At 37.9% G+C, this 17,640-nt stretch overlaps 1 protein-coding gene across 2 annotated transcripts in view; it reads right to left on the reverse strand.

Moving 5' to 3' along the window:
• PRIM2 (DNA primase subunit 2) overlaps positions 1-17,640 on the reverse strand; it is a 282,668-nt gene that overhangs the window by 4,447 nt on the left and 260,581 nt on the right. For both annotated transcript variants that reach the window (XM_070419340.1, XM_070419339.1), the window contains exon 13: positions 9,457-9,525. In XM_070419340.1, coding sequence (XP_070275441.1) covers positions 9,457-9,525 — 69 coding nt within the window. The remainder of the gene's footprint in view (positions 1-9,456; positions 9,526-17,640) is intronic.

Raw genomic sequence — 17,640 nt, forward strand, 5'->3', positions numbered from 1 at the left:
TTCTAATCCCAAAACTATACTCAACAAAAGCCTTCCCTTACATCAAAAGATTAGGAAGTAAATGACATTTTAATACTTTAATATATGATGTTTAAGAAATGTACTTATTTTTTCTGAATCTCAATTTTCATTAATATCCTTATTAACCAATTAAAACAGTGCCAAGGGTCTTGAAATGAGGACCTGTACCATGTTTCTGTGTAATATTAGTTTTTCAATTTTCTCTCTTAGGTCTACAATTGCCCTTTCTTAACTCATTTTGTTAATAAGTTCATTTTACTGAAGTTGCTTGATAGCATAATGAAATTATGAAGCGTTTCCTTCTGTTTACTGCATTGTATTTTCGTCTAGGATGGGTTTTTTGTCTTTTGAGTGTTTCATTTTTATTTTTGGCTGAAGTATATAGCAGTCCTCAAGTCATTTCATTATAACATTGATGAGATGCATAGGAACCTAACTCTTGTTTATAAGTAGACTGTGGTAAAGTTGGTTGCACTTAAATTCATAGGATGTTTTGCTTAAAGTCACAGAACGTACTGACAACATTACATGAGGACCTATTATGTATGGTTGACATTCAATTTCCTTTCATCTTGCTCAGGAAAATAAACGGAGTTTTTGGGATGGAAGGTGAGGAGCATAAACCAAACAGAATGAAAACAGATTTTAATCTAAATCACATTAGAAAAATAATAAAGGAAGTTACCCCAATTTCACTTATTTCTGCTTATGAGTCAATAGATGTTTCCTTTACTCCTCATTGAAAACAAAACAAAAATACTCTGCTTCATTCTGGATTTGGAAATAGAGTTTTCACAAGTTTGCCTGGTGTGAACCTAGTGTGTCTTTCCTTGCCTTTTTTCTTGTTTGGTTGCTATCTGTGATGTTTTTCTTTGTGGCTTATACTTTTTTTTATTATGTTTTATGCATTTTTTAAGTATTGGGAGAGGAAATTCTATAATGCATTTTCATTCTGCCATATTAGCTTGGAATTCCCAAATAATTATAAAAGATCTGAAACAAGAGCAGTATAATTGAAGACTAGAAGGGGGTGAGGTGGAGGACTCTATAGGCTACATTATAAAGTTTGGATTTCATCTTAAAGGACATCAGGAAGCCTCTTAAGATTTTTAAAAAGCAGGTTACAGAGATGATCAGATTCCTCTATTTATAGATCACTCTAGCAGCTGTGTGGAAGAGAAGGAACTGGAATGATGCATGTGTGCTAGATGCTGGGAAATGAGTTAGGAAGCTACTGCAGTGGTCCAAGTGAGAGATGATGGTGGCTTCTAGCCCAGGATTCTAATTGATATTCATAACAATGACCCTGCGTTATTATTAAAAAGCTTAATTGTATTTGGTATATCTTGTTTAAAATTGTAGGAAAATATGTGATAGATTTTAACAAGATATCTGTAGAGATTTATATGGTTGGGAAAACATTATACTTAGCTGTTTGGAAAATAAGTACCCAAAAAGACTCCAGCGCCTAAAGAGGTCTATTTCTAAAGACATTGTTTCCTATTAAAAGTCAGATTAATCTACACAAGGATTAATGTTGTCATTTATGCATGGAGTATTCTGAAAGGATAAAATACTACAGCATAAAATACTGCTCCCTAAAAACACTGAGGAAAACACTTCTGAAACAGGCCAGCTACTGACATCTACTAAGTGAATTTCCCTCAAACATTTGCTTGGAATCAACACGTTTTGCACACAGTGACCTTCACACAAACATAGTCTTGTATTTCTGCCACAGAAAATGTACATTTTGAAGGCATGGAAGCAATATTGTTTTACCTATGGGATGTTTGGGTTTTAATCAAGAGGCTCTGCAATGACAGCTTATAATGAGGCAGCTGGTATTACCAAAAAAGCCATATGGAACGATCACAGTGCTGCTGTAAATGGTATCAATTAACTGGTTTATTTTCAGAACTTTTATTAAAGTGAGTTTGATTATAGAAGCCTCAGGAAAATAAACAGAGGGTGTTTTTTTGGAGGATGGGGAAGGGCAGGCAGAATGGAAGAAACCTACCAATAAAAATTCTGTTTTTAAATTAAATTAGAAAAAACAGTAAGTGAAGATATTCACAACTAGAAATCTATACTGAGACATCCAGTGAACACAAATAGCCTTTTTATTTCATTGATTCATATGTGGTTTAAGTTACACTATTTCTATATGTGGGAGGATTTAGACACGTCTTTTCAATGTCTTTATTAATCTAAGGCAGGTTTTAAAAATTGACAATAGCAATAATATTCTTGTAGGACGCCAAAACCGGTTTGGCTCAGTGGATAGAGCGTCAGCCTGCGGACTGAAAGGTCCCAGGTTCGATTCCGGTCAAGGGCATGTACCTGGGTTGCGGGCACATCCCCCCTGGGAAATGTGCAGGAGGCAGCTGGTCGATGTTTCTCCTCCATCGATGTTTCTAACTATCTATCTCTCTCCCTTCCTCTCTGTAAAAAATCAATAAAATATATTTAAAAAAATAATAATAATAATATTCTTGTAGGAATAATCAATAGGAGATACAAAAGCAATTGAGAACTAAAAAAAAATTTTAGTGAATGTCACAAATGTTTAAATTTAACTTTCATCTTATTAAAAAGGAAAGAGGTTGAATAATAGAACTTAATTTGTGAAGGTTCCGAGGCCTCTTAATTAAAAGGGTCAACAAATAATGAAAAACATACACAATATTAAAATTCTCAATCTGAGCAAGCAAATTCAGGAATCCAGTCTTCTAGGGAAGAGTCATGTAACACTGGTGCTGAAAATATCAAACATATATATGTGGCTTGTCTGGTGAAATTCCTATTCTGATAAAACCAATGAGATCCTGTTGTTTACATTTTCTTGATATTCAGTCCTTTAAATTTTGTAAAAATTTTTTAATTTTAATAATTTTCAATTACAGTTGATATTCAATATTACTAACTTATGAAGTAATCCCGGTACATACATAGTTATTACAATATTATTGTATTCCCTACATTGTATTTTAAATTCTGTGGCTATTTTGTAACTCCCAATTTATACTTCCTAATCCCTTCACTTTTTTCGCTCACCTTCTCAACTCCCCTCCCATCTGGTAACCATAAATTTGTTCTCTGTATCCAAGTTTGTTCCTATTTTGTTTGTTAATTTGTCTTTTAGATTCCACATATAAATGAAATAATATGGTATTTGTCTTTCACTGACCTATTTCACTTAGCATAATACTTGCTCAGTCCATCCATGTTGTTGCGAAGGGCAATATTCTTTGTTGGGCTGAGTAATATTCCATGGTAGATATATATCACCTCTTCTTTATCCATTCATCTACCAATGAACACAGATTGCTTCCATATATTATAAATAACTAGAGGCCCAGTGCACAAATTTGTGCACAGGTGGGGGGTCCCTCAGCCTGGCCGGTGATCGGGGCCATGGGCGGGAGGGGGGCGGGGGGCATCCAGGAGGGGAGAGGGACTTCGGGAGGTTGGCTGTGGGAGTGCACTGACCACCAGGGGGAAGCTCCTGCATTGAGCATCTTCCCCTGGTGGTCAGTGCACGTCATAGCGACTGGTTGACCTGTCCTGGTTGTTCGGTCATAATGGTCGCTTAGGCTTTTATATATATAGATGCTGATATCTTTTCAAACTGGTGGTTTTTTTTTTCAGATATTCTGAAGTGGAATTGTTGACTCACATGGTAGTTCTATTTTTAATTTTTTAAGATCTTCCATATTGATTTCCAATTTACAATCCCACCAACAGTGCATAAGGGTTCTCTTTTCTTCACATCCTGGCCAACACTTTGTAGATTTACTGAAAGTCATTTTGGCATGTGTAAGGTGATATTTAATTGTGGTTTTAACTTGCATTTTTTTGATGATTAGTGATATTGAGCATCTTTTCATATGTCTATTGGCCATCTGTATGTCCTCTTTGGAGAAGTGTCTACTCAGGTCCTCTGTCCATTGTTTTGTGAGTTTTAGTTTGTTTGTTTGTGCTTAGTTGAATGAGTTCCTTATATATTTTTGTATATTAATCCTTTACCACATGTATCATTGGCGAATATCTCCTCACATTCAGTAGGATGTCTTTTTGTTTTGTTGGTAGTTTCCTTTGCTGTGTAAAATTCTTTCTCATTTGTTTATTTTTTCTTTTGTTTCTCTTGCCCAAGGAGACATATAAAAAAATCGCTAAAAACATGTTAAAATGTTTACTGCCCATGTTTTCTTCTAGGAATTTTATGGCTTCAGGTCTTACATTTAAGTCTTTATTCCATTTTGAATTTATTCTTGTATATATTCCTAACACCATTTATTGAAGAGACTGTCTTTACCCTATTGTATATTCTTGTTGTCACAGATTAATTGACCATATATGTGTGGATTTATTTCTGGGCTCTCTATTCTGTTCCACTGATCTATGTGTCTGTTTTTATGCCAGTACCATGCCATTTTGATTACTATCGCTTTGTACTATAGTTTGATATCAGGTATCATGATACCTTCAACTTTGTTGTTCTTTCTCAAGATTGTTGTGGCTATTTGGGGTCTTTTATGGTTCTACATAAATTTTAGGGTTATTTGTTCTAGTTTTATGAAAATGCCATTGGTATTTTGATAGAAATTGCATTGAATATATAGGTTGCTTTCCATAGTATAGACATTTCAATAACATTAATTCTTCATATTCATTAATACAATAGATTCTTCCATTTATTTGCATCTTATTCAATTTCTTCCTTAAATGTCTTAGAGTTTTCTGAGTACAGGGCTTTCATCTCCTTGGTTAAATTTATTCCTAGGTATTTTATTCTTTTTGATGCAACTGTAAATGGAATTTTATTAATGTCTGATAGTTCATTATTGGTATATTAAAATGTAACCGATATCTGAATATTAATTTTATATTCTGCTACTTTACTGGGTTCATTTATTAGTTCTAATAGTTTTATTTGTGGAATCTTTAGGCTTCTCTATGTATAGTATGTCATCTGCAAATAATAACTACTTTCTTTCCAATTTGGATGCCTTTTATTTCTTCTTCTTATCTGATTGCTGTGGTCAGGATTTCCAATACTATGCTGAAATAAAAGTGATGAAAGTGGACATCCTCATCTTATTGCTGATCTTAAAGAAAAGATGTTCAGCTTTTCCCTGGTATGATGTTAGCTGTGGGTTTGTCATATATGGCCTTTATTATGTTAAGATATGTTCCTTCTACACATACTTTGTTGAGAGTTTTTATCACAAATAGGTGGAGGATTTTGTCAAATGCCTTTTCTGCATCTATTGATATTTGATTTTTATCCTTTATTTTGTTTATGTGTTATGCCACATTAATTGATTTGCGAATATTGAACCAACCTTCCATCCCAGGAATAAATCTCACTTGATCATGGTATATGGTCTTTTTAATGTATTGCTGAATTTGGTTTGCTAATATTTTATTGAGAATTTTTGCTTCTATGTTCATCAGTGATATTGATCTATAACTTACTTTTTTGGTAGTGTCTTTCTCTAGTTTTGTTATCACGGTACTGCTGAACTCATAAAATCAGTTTGGGAGCCGTCCTTCCTATTTAATTTTTTTGAATACTTTGAGAAGGATAAGTATTAATTATAATTTGAATGTTTGGTCAGTTCACCTCTGAAGCCATCAGGTCCAGGACTTTGGTTTGTTGGGAGTTTTTGTTGTTATTGTTATTTACTGATAAATTTCCTTACTTGTTATCAGTCTTTTCAGATTTTTCTATTTCTTCCAGATTCAATCTTGGAAGATATGTTTCTAGGAATTTATCCATTTCTTCCAGATTGTCCAATTTGGTGGCATATATTTCATGGTATTTTCTTATAATTTTTTTGGTATTGGTTGTCATTTGTTTCATGTCCGATTTTATTATTTGTGCAGTCTCTTTTTTATTTGACAAATATTGCTAGAGATTTATCAGTCTTATCTTTGCATAGAACCAGCTCTTGGTTTCATTGATCTTTCCTATTATTTTTTAAGACTCTATTTTATTCTGATGTTTATTATTTTCTTCCTTCTACTCACTTTGGGCTATGTTCTTGTTCTAGTTCATTTAGGTGTAAGGTTAGATTGAGATTGTTCTTGTTACATGATGGCAAGCCTGTAGTGCTATAAATTTCCGTCTGAGAACTGCTTTGGCTGTCAGTATGTCTTCACTTTCATTCATCTCAAGGTAACTTTTGATTTCTTCCTTAATCTCATTAGCCAGTATATTGTTTGCTGCCATGCTATTTAGCCTCCAAGTGTTTGTGTTTTTCAGTTTTCTTGATATTGATTTCTAGTTTCAAACCATTGTGATTGAGCAGCTGCTTGATATGGTTTCAATCTTCTTAAATTTATTGAGAATTGCTTATGACTTAACATGTGGTCTATCCTGAAAAATGTTCCCCTTGCACTTGAAAAAAAAAATGTATATACTGCTGCCTTTTGGGTGAAATGTTGTAGGAATATCAATTAAGTCCATCTGCTCTAATGTGTTACTTAAGGCCACTGGTCCCTTGTTGATTTTCTGTCTGGATGATCTATCCATTGATGCCAATGGGGTGTTAAATTCCCCTACCCTGACTGTATTACTGCCATTCTCTCAGTTTATGTCCGTCAATATTTGCTTTATATATTAGGGCTCCTACCTTGGGAGCTAAAACGTTTACAAGGGTTATGTCCTGTTGTTGGATTGATCTTTATCATTATGAAATGTCCTTCTTAATCTCTTGTTACAGCCTTTGTTTTAAAGTCTATTTTGTCTGATATAAGTATAGCTACCTCAGATTTTTTCTCATTTCCATTTGCATGAAATATCTTTTTCCATCCCTTTACTTTCAGTCTGTATGTGTCTTTTGATTTGAAGTGGGTCTACGGTAAGTAGCATATGTTTAGCTCTTGTTTTGTTTTTTTTTATCCACTATGTCTTTTGATTGGAGCATTTAGTCCATTTACATTTAAAGTAATTATTGACAGATATGTAGTTATTGCCAATTTTTTAATTGCTTTCTCATTATTTTGTAGTTCTCAATTCATTTCTAATTCTGTTACTCTCTTGTAGGTCAATGACTTTCTATAGTGTTATATTTGAATTCCTTTCTCTTTATTTCTTGTATATCTCTTATAGATTTTTGGTTTGTGGTTACCATACATCAAACTATGTTTATAGCAATCTATTTTAAGTAGATGGTCGCGTAAGTATGAACACATTCTAAAAATCACAATTTTTATTCAGCCCCTCCATCTTTATGTATGTGTCTATGTGTATCCCTTAATTTATTGTTGTAATTACACATGGTCTTCCTACTTTTGCCTTTTAACCTTTGTATTAGCTTTTAGAGTTAGTTATACACTGCTTTGCCCTTTATTAACTTGTTTGCCTTTTCAGTGAGGATTTTTTCTTTTTATATTTTTATCTTTTTTTCTTAAAGAAGTCCTTTTAATATTAGTATTTATAACAATGGCTTAGTACTGATGCAATCCTTTACCTTTTTCTTATCTGCAAAACTCTATCTCTCCTTCAATTAGAAATGATAGCCTTGCTGGGTAGTACATTGTTGGTGACAGTTCTAACTTTCATCACTTTGAATATTTCATGCCATTTCCTCTAGCCTGCAAAGTTTTTGCTGAGAAATCAGCTGACAGTATTATGGGAAGCACCCTTGTACATAGCTAAATGCTTTTGTGTTGCTATTTTATGGTTCTGTCTTTAACCTTTGGCATTTTAATTATGCTGAGTCTTGGTGTGGGCCTCTTTGGTTTTGTCTTGTTTGGGACTCTGTGTTTTGTGAACTTGTATGTTTATTTCCTTTACCAGATTAAGGAAGTTTCTGCTCATTATTTCTTCAAACAGAGTTTCAATTTCTTGTTCTATTTTTTTCTGGTACACCTCTGATGTGAATGTTGATATGTTCTACCAGATACTGTAGAATAGCACCGTCCTGGTTAGGCTCATAAGCTCTAGATGAGTTACTCAATAGCCTATTTCAAATCCAAGTTCCTTCCCCGATAAGCACTATAATTGTATACAGGTTGTTCAGCTTTTCTAAGCTCTATTCATAAAAGGGGATAAAATAGTACTTAAATGTGGATCAAAATAGCTAATGTGTCCAAAGTACTCTGGGCTATGCCTGGCATGCATGAGTTTTATAGATGTTGGCTGATGTCATTATTATTGTTATTTTCATCATCATTAGTAATATTATAGAATATATTTTCCTATAAAATATTTTATCAAAAATTCTGCAGTTATATAACCACAATGAAAAAATTTCATGAAAACTAAATTTAAAAAAATACTGTAAAATCTAGCATAGCATAGTAGCTAATGATGAATTCAATAAACACACCTTTTGGAAAGGGTTATGGATCCCTTTGTATCCTGAACATCACCGACTCCCAAAAATGCTCGATGTACTCACAGAAGCAATGTTTCTATAGGTGCATTGATCTCCAAGTCCATTCTTGGATGTCTGTGCTAGGTTAGGAGGCCACGGCCAAGATCAGTATTTGCAAATGGAGTATCAGTGGGCTGAATGTGACCTCAGATGTGCAGTTGACCTACATAGGGTCTTAAAACCTGTCAATGTGAATGCCTCTAAGGGTATGAATTCTTTAGTATAACACAGTTCCTCTCTGGTATTAATCTCAGGAAGCTTCACTTTTTTTTTTTAATACCTCTGAGTTTGCAACCTTTGTTTTACACCTTTCTGAATGTACTATAGCAGGCCTTTCTTGTACAAAAGAGGCTGGCATTAAGAGAAACCAAACACATTTCCCTGACTCCTTGAAGTTATGGGTCCACCATGTAACCTAGGCTCTTCATGCAGATAAATACAAGACTTGGGTAGTAGCTTAAACATGAGGTAGCAGCAAGTAAAAGGATCACATTTGCTGCAGGGAAGACGGTCAAAGACTTAGGTTCCTCTGGGCAGCTGTGGCCAAAAGTTCTAGATCTACTCCAGAGGTTGGCTGAGGCCTGTGTGTCAAATCTTGCCAGCTGTTTTTGTAAAGAAAGTTCTACTGGAACACAGTCATGCCTGTTCATTTACATACTGTCTATGGCTGTACTACACAGCAGAGCTGGGGCAGAGACCATATGGACTGTAAAGCCTAAAATTCTTACGATCTGGCACTTTACAAAAGTTTCCCAACTCTTGGTCTCATCTCTGGATTTGGAGTGGTGGGTGACAGCTGTAGTACAGTAAGGTTTTCTCATGATGTAGTTCCTCCTAGTAACAACATTCTTGGTTCTGGAGCATCTAAGCTTAATTCTCTGGCCCTTCTATAAATTTCACAAGCCGCCACCCAGTACTGTGTGATAAATTCCTTTCTGCTAAAAATGGCTGGAGTGGTTTCTATTGCTGCAACTAAAACCCCTGAATGAAGCAAAGAGTAACAAAAGACAAAGAATTAGGCTATAAAGTTTAAAAATATACTTACATTATGTGTTATCTCAAAGTACTTCTGACAGGCTACCTGGTAATGTGTCCCTTTTACTAACTCCAAAATCTGAAATGAATGGAAAGGAGAGAGAAAAGAATTAGAAATTCAGTTTCTTCTGAATCACTGTAGTTCATGGCTGTTGGCCATCTTCATTCCAGACAGGAAACACATTAAATCATGCAACATGTTGTATTTCTGCAGCCTAGACACTGTGATAACATTGACATTACACAGTACTGTTTAGGTCAGCATTAAACCACAGACAACAAGAGATAGTAAGTGATCTTTCTGACCTACTAACTGTGAATTTCAGTAACTTGACCTTGACAACAAGATGGAAATAGATTCTAGTATTATGACTTTGACAGTTATTGTCAGATCATCATATTGCAACATCTCTTCTAAAATTGTAGATAAAAATATGGTAATCTAAATGGTTGCAGCATGAAGCAATCAAGTGTAGTATTTAGCTTTTTATTTTTCACATTACCAGTCTATACAGATACAGCATAAACTACAGCTGTGTGCCCATCAGGACAATTTAATGAAAACCCTTTGGATGAGTATCTGTGGAGAGGGAATGCTTTTACCTTCAATCAGATTTGTCCTTTTTTGAAATGAAGTTATTTCTAGTAAAGCTCAGCAGAATATGAGAGTGAATGGTCTATTCTGAACACCTATTAGGAACATCATCCTATCTTTTGTAAATACAATTTGCTTTCCAATTCTACTTCATGTAATCTCCTCAGAATGGTGCAAACTCCCATTCTTATCAGCAGAATGCAATGCCAGTTGAAATTAGTAAAGTTTCACCACTTCCCCCACCAAATATACATATTTTTTTATTTGGCCAGTTTATCAAACACTGTGAAATACTGGAATTAAGAGACAGCTTCAAATGAAGGGAAATATCATTCTGGAGAAAGGTGAATTTCTATCCCTTTTCAAAAGGCTGACTTTCCTGTGACAAAAAGAAATGCACATCAAGTCTCAAATTCCTGCTGTCATCATTATTGAATATAGCTTACATCTTTTGACAAATTACAGTTGCAGAATGGCCATCATACGACACTGACAAGAGTGTGCTTAAAAAATTGTTTTTCTCTGAGTGTCTTACAGATTACATTTCTGAATTTCAGGTCATCTTGTAATTAAATCCCATATGAAATGCCAACCAATCACAGCACCCAGGATCCTGCAAGTCTGCCTAGCTGATCTATCCACTTTTTGTGAATTATTAGAGCAAAATGAAAAATAAATCAAAATGAATGACTATGAATTTTAAAAAGTGAAAAAAGTCACAAAGTTTTCCAAGTAATTCTAACATTCTGAGCTCACCTTAGCCAACGTTTTTACACATAGATAATTCAAATTGAACTTGTAATGGGTTGTTGGCAAACATCAATGATACCAATACATATCTGAATTTCTGTGAATTAAAATTTTGGAGAAGCAAAGACATAGCATAAGTTAAGTTGAAATGATAGCATAAGTTACCTGAAAAGGAAAGGGCTTCACAGAAATAAGCAAATAGCTCTGTGGTATATGTTACTTTTATATAAAAACAAAGCAATGACTCCAACATCATACATATATATATATCTATATATATCTATATCTATATATATATATATATATATATATATATATATATATATATCACATACAATATAATATACATTGGGAAGCATGCTATATATATATCGATATATATATGTAAACATCAATAAAAATATCAGTTGGGTAATATACAAATATGTAAAAAAGATATTAAGGAAAACTGACATATAAGCCATTATATGTGAGAAAAGCAGATTTATGTGTCTTGAACTTTTAGGTTCCATCAGAAAAATTTAGATTAATCACATAACAATCCTCCCATCACACCCCACTCCAAGTAGGCTCTTCATTAACAAATACATCATTTACTTTGCCTCTTTTGATGATCTTTTCAGGACGAATTTTTATTTGAAATTTTCTTGCAAATCCACAAATAAATCATTTAACAATCTATCCTTAGACAACTTTACTGATCATGTCACAGCATATTTGAGTGGATAAAAGTTCCTGTACATATGTGAAGGTATAGTGGGCAGAAAAGAAACAGTAGAGGGTTTCAAAGAAAGATACATTTAGACCTAATGAGAGGAGCTAGGGAACACTAAGTAATGAAGATATAGAGGCATTAATGAGCTAATAGGAGAAATCTAAGAGAAGGACTGCTCTGAGGTGACCAGGTGTTATTGGTAGGTATTATCTGCATTTTAGAGATGAAGAAATATATCCTCTTAAAAATAGGGGTGTCAGTTTGTCCAGTGAGGGCCATTTATTAAAGAATTAGAAATTAAAAAATCATATGCAGCCTGGCCAGTGTGGCTCAGTGGTTGAGCGTTGACGTATGAACTAGTGGGTCACAGTTCAATTCCCGGGCAGGGCACATGCCTAGTTGCAGCCTTGGAGTGTGCAGGAGGCAGCCAGTCAATGATTCTCTCTCATTGATGTTTCTCTCTCTCTCTCTCCCCCCCTCTCCCTTCCTGTCTGAAAATTAAAAACAAAACAAAACAATCATATGCAACTTAATGATCCTTTTTTCCTTAAGAACATAAAATACATGTTTTAAAACTAAGGTAGAAAATATGCAACATTACTCAAAAGAATCCAACTAATAAAAAATATATACTTTGATTTCATATTATAATCGACTAGAGGCCCGGTGCATGAAATTCGTGCACTGGAGGGGGGGGGGGTCTCTCAGCCCAGCCTGTGCCCTCTCACAGTCCAGGAGCCCCGTGATGGATTGCCCCCACAGAGGGAGGCCCCGCCCACCTGCTGCAGCCCACCAGTCAGTGGCCTGGGCCTCCCTCTTTGGGTGATCATGGAGCCCTCTGATTGATCTATCACCCTGCCAGCTGGTGGCCTGGGCCTCCCTCTGAAAGGCAATAATGGGGCGATGGCCAGGCCCCCGACCAATTGCATCACACCTGCCTTGGCTGGCCTGGGGCTAGTGGGTGTCATAGTGTGGTCGTCCGGCTGCCTGGTCTAATTAGCATATTATGCTTTTATTATTACAGATATCCCAGAGATTTAGGAAAAGAAGGGTCTTGTAGACCAATGAATGAAGTTTGGCTTCTCTCTGAGTAAAAGGAGAGCTATTGCATGCAGTGTTCTAAACACAGGAGTGGCATTCACTGACTTCCATTTTTAACAGAAATATGCTTCCTTCAGTGTTAAGCACAGACTACAAGAGTGAAGGAAACAGGGAGCTAATTACAGAAACCCAGGGAATAGATGATGGAGGCTTGGGTCAGGATGGTAACAGTGTGGTGGTGAGAAGTGGATTTGGAGATGGAAGCATTTCCTATTTAATGACCATAAACCGTTTTTTTAAAACTAGCTGTTCTACATGAAGATGCTCAACAGGTACCTGATCCCCAATGTTTTGGAATAAGGCATTAACTGTCATTTAACCCCTCCCCTTCCAGACTGATTTCCTAAATAGAACTAACTAGTTTTAAAACTCAGTAAAATAACAATGTGTCATCCTATACAATAAAAGGCTAACATGCAAATGGACTGAACAGTGAAATGACCAGTCACTATGATGCTCACTGACCACCAGGGGGCAGCTCCTGTGTTGAGCGCCTGCCCCCCTGGTGGTCAGTGTGCTCCCACAGGGGGAGTGCCACTCAGTCAGAAGCCAGGCTCACAGCTGGCGAGCGCAGAGGTGGTGGCAGAAGCCTCTCCCGCCTCTGCAGCAGTGCTATAGGAACCCTCAGGGGATGTCCGCCTGCTGGCTTTGGCCCACTTGCCACTCGCCCCCCCCATCCCTCCTCCCCTAGTGCACGAATGTTGTGCACCGGGCCTCTATTGTAAAATAAATGTAAAAGACGAAAAATAGCACTTAGTAGTTGCTAAGCGATATGATTAACAGATGCTTCTTAAGGGGTGTCATGCTCATATATAACTGCTTATGTCACCAGCATTTTAGATGCACATCCCTTCTGCTGATTTCAGAATTTTCACATTCATACATGGAATACAACTTGAGGCTCTTTCTGCTCCTTATTTTCTTAGCTTTTTCTGATACAAACATCACTGGCAAATACTAGACTAAGGTATTCTACAGGCATGTCTATTTTGAGGATGGTGCTGGTGCAATCTGCCTTCAGGTTGGATGACTCCAAGGCAGGAAATGCCAACCTAAAATCAAAGGATGGGAAAGGAGAACTGAGGTGTGAGCCAGGTACTAACTTTCAGTTGGTGACGTAGGAGCAAACACAGAAACATGGCAAAGAAACACTAAAATCTAAGGACAGATGGCTGAGGGAGAATCTGTGAAACAGAATTTGGGTACAAAAGCTAAATTCTCTACAACATGTTTCGTGCATCCTTCCTGGTTCTGCAGTGATGACTGAAGTGCACGGTGGTTGGGATTGCTGAGCCATCCTTAGCCTACTGCCTGAAATTCGGGCTCTTAGGAATGCTGGTCTCATTTAGAATTTAAATTTTTTGTTTAGTCATAATTCAAATAACCTTTTCTTAAAGTGCTAAGTTTTTTTTTTTGTTTTTGTGTTCCTTTTCTATTCCTCACCTGAGAATAATTTTTCCATTGCTTTGCAGAGAGAGTGGGAGGTGGGGGAGAAGAGAGACACTGACTGGTTGCCCCCTGCACATGCCCCAACGGGGGGCAGGGAGGGAACTCGCAACCCAGGTACATGCCCTTGACTGGGATCGAACCTGTAACCCTTTGGTGCTCTAACCACTGAGCACACTGGCCAGGGCTAAAGTGCTGAGTTTTAACAAAAAAGTCCACATCCCAGGGCTGTGGGCAGATAGGATTGACTTATAACCATACTACTGTGTACCTGAGATAGATGAGGTATGATTTTCTTTGAAACTGAAATTTTTCTTTGATGTTTTCTCAAAAAAATGTTGGGTGTGGTAATATTTTACAATGTGCTCATTTTGAACTTACCTAACTCTTTACTATTTTTTTTTATTAAATCTTTATTGTTCAGATTACATTTGTTCCTCTCCCCCCGCCCCCCATAACTCCCCTCCTTCCAGTTCCCGCCCCACCCTCCGCCCTCACTCCCCACCCACTGTCCTCATCCATAGGTACACGATTTTTGTCCAGTCTCTTCCCGCATCACCCATTCCCCTTGACCCCCCAAGAATAGTCAGTCCATTCCCTTTCTATGTCCCTGATTCATTATAATCACCAGTTCATTCTGCACATCAGATTATTTATTCACTTGATTCTTAGATTCACTTGTTGATAGATGCATGTTTGTTGTTCACAATTTGTATCTTTACCTTTTTCTTCTTCTTCCTCTTCTTAAAGGATACCTTTCAGCATTTCGTATAATACTGGTTTAGTGGTGATGAACTCCTTTAGCTTTTCCTTATCTGTGAAGCTCTTTATCTGACCTTCAATTCTGAATGATAGCTTTTCTGGATAAAGTAATCTTGGTTGTAGGTTCTTGGTATTCATCACTTTGAATATTTCTTGCCATTCCCTTCTGGCCTGCAAAGTTTATGTTGAGAAATCAGCTGACAGTCGTATGGGTATTCCCTTGTAGGTAATTGAGTCTCTTTCTCTTGCTGCTTTTAAGATTCTCTCTTTGTCTTTTGCTCTTGGCATTTTAATTATGATGTGTCTTGGTGTGGTACTCTTTGGATTCCTTTTGTTTGGGGTTCTCTGCGCTTCTTGGACCTGTAAGTCCATTTCTTCCACCAGGTGGGGGAAGTTTTCTGCCATTATTTCTTCAAATAGGTTTTCAATATCTTGCTGTCTCTCATCTTCTGGCACTCCTATAATTCTGATATTAGTGCGCTTGAAGCTGTCCCAGAGGCTCCTTACACTAACTTCACACTTTTGGATTCGTTTTTCATTTTGCTTTTCCAGTTGGGTGTTTTTTGCTTCTTCGCATTTCAAATCTTTGGCTTGATTCTTGTGCTCCTCTGGTCTGCTATTGGGTATAATATTCTTTATTTCAGTCCGTGTATGCTTAATTTCTAGTTTCTTTATCATAGCATCGAGGGTCTCATCAGTTTTCGTGAGGCTCTCCTCAAGTTTATTGCAAGCCCTCAAAATTGCGTTTTTTTAGCTCTATATCCTCCATTTCTGTCATGTTTTTTTGTCTCCGCATTTTTTATGCTTTCTTGGTGCACCCCCTAGTGGTCTTTATGCGCAGTCTTGTTCTAGTTAAGCCTTGATTGTTGTAGTTAATACTAGAGGGATTTGACCACCAGGCCGACTGGCTGTGGGAATCAGCTGTGGGAAAACTTCTGTCCTCTGGGGAGGTGCTAATCTAGCCTTTGCCTGAGGTGATCCGGCAAATGGCTCTGCACAGGGCTTGGGCGGGGCGGGATCAACAGGGCGGGCAGAGGGAGCAGTTATGGCTGCTCTCAGTCCGTCCCCAGGGGCTCTGCCTCTCTGTCCCAGCAACCGCTGCAAACCTCGGAGGGACCGTAGCCAGACAGTCCTGCTTCTCCCGTTTGAGTCTGCGTCCCTAGAGACTCGCCCGGATCTGGAGCTCAGAGTCTGAGACTCCCTCCTGATTGAAAATGACAACCGCGCCCTCAGCCACCAGCCCGCTTTGCGCGTGCACCTCCGTACCTTTAAATTTTCCACACTGCGCCTCCTCTGAGCCTCAGAATGCTGTTGTCTTTCCTTCTAGTTGAAGAGTCTCTCCTCAGCCAGCCTTCCTGTGGTTCTGGGTGATGTCCGTTCCGTCTTTTAGTTGTATTTTTGAAGTGGTTGTTTGAGGCAGCAGTCTCCAGTGTTTACCTATGCCGCCATCTTGGTGGTGGTCCTCTTTTTTTTTATTGTTTAAAGTATTACTTGAGTCTCCTCCCCTCCCCCACCCGCCACCCCTCCACCAAGCACAAGCCCTCATCCCCCTAGTGTCTGTGTCCATTGGTTTCGCTTATATGCATGCATACAAGTCCTTTGGTCTCTTTCTTACTCCTTCACTCCCCATCTTCTCTCATAGGTTGTACAGTCTGTTCGATGCTTCTGTGTCTCTGGTTCTATTTTTGTCCAACAGTTTATGTTGTTCATTATATTCCACAAATGAGTGAGATCATCCTATCTAATAAAGAGGGAATATGCCAATTGACCCTCACACCATCGCAAAGATGGCAGCACCCACAGCCAATAAGGAGGGAATATGCTAATTGACTGCCCTGCCCTCAAAGATGGCGGCGCCCACAGCCACAAGATGGCTGGCAGGGGAGGGCAGTTGGGGGGGGGGGGACCAAGCCTGCAGGGGAGGATAGCTGGGGTGACTGGGCTGGCAGGGGAGGGCAGTTGTGGGCGATCGGGCCAGCAGGGGAGCAGTTAAGTATCGATCAGGCTGGCAGGGGAGTGGTTAGGGGGTGATCAGGCTGGCAGGCAGAAGGGGTTAGGGGCAATCAGGCAGGCGAGTGGTTGGGAGCCAGTAGTCCTGGATTGTGAGAGGGATGTCTGACTGCCGATTTAGGCCTGATCCCTGTGGGGGCAGTTGGACATCCCCCAAGGGGTCCCAGATTGGAGAGGGTGCTGGCTGGCTGAGGGATTACCCCCCCCCCCCAAGTTCACAAATTTCGTGCACCAGGCCTCTAGTGTGATATAAAAAAGTATGCTTTACAGAAGTTGGACGGGAAGGAATTAGTTCATATTGTATTTTTTTTATATATTTTGTGTTAGAAGCATATGTTAAATATGACATTAACATATTTTAAGAAAAAAATATTCTGTAGAGAAGCCAGAATGAAGATGTAGTCAGGTGACAGTATTTTCTTATTGTATTAGTTTTGCCCACACAACTTGTGAAAGGTGCGACTGCCATTCTTACACACTGCCTTTGCCCTTCTTAAAGGAACAGTTCCAGCCAGCAGTGACTGGCCAGAGTGAGGGTCAGAAACAAAATGGGTGAGGGAAACCCATACTACACCAAGGAAGAAACTCATTGATAGATAGAAATGAAAGGAGACAAAAGGAAGCAAACAGGAAGATGAAAAAAACAGCTGAAAGAAAAATGTGCAAAGCCAGAAAAATAGTTAAATAAAATGGAGTCTACAACCTACTATTTACATGGCCTGTCAACATCAAATGTTACCCCCAGCTCACAATAGCACGGACTCCCTAGTTTTCATGTCTATTTAGAAGAGCCAGAGCGCACCATGAGTTCTGCT

The sequence above is a fragment of the Myotis yumanensis genome, unplaced genomic scaffold, assembly GCF_028538775.1.
Source record: "Myotis yumanensis isolate MYYU_CA2020_CCGP unplaced genomic scaffold, mMyoYum1.0.hap1 SCAF_6, whole genome shotgun sequence".
Classification (NCBI taxonomy): domain Eukaryota; kingdom Metazoa; phylum Chordata; class Mammalia; order Chiroptera; family Vespertilionidae; genus Myotis; species Myotis yumanensis.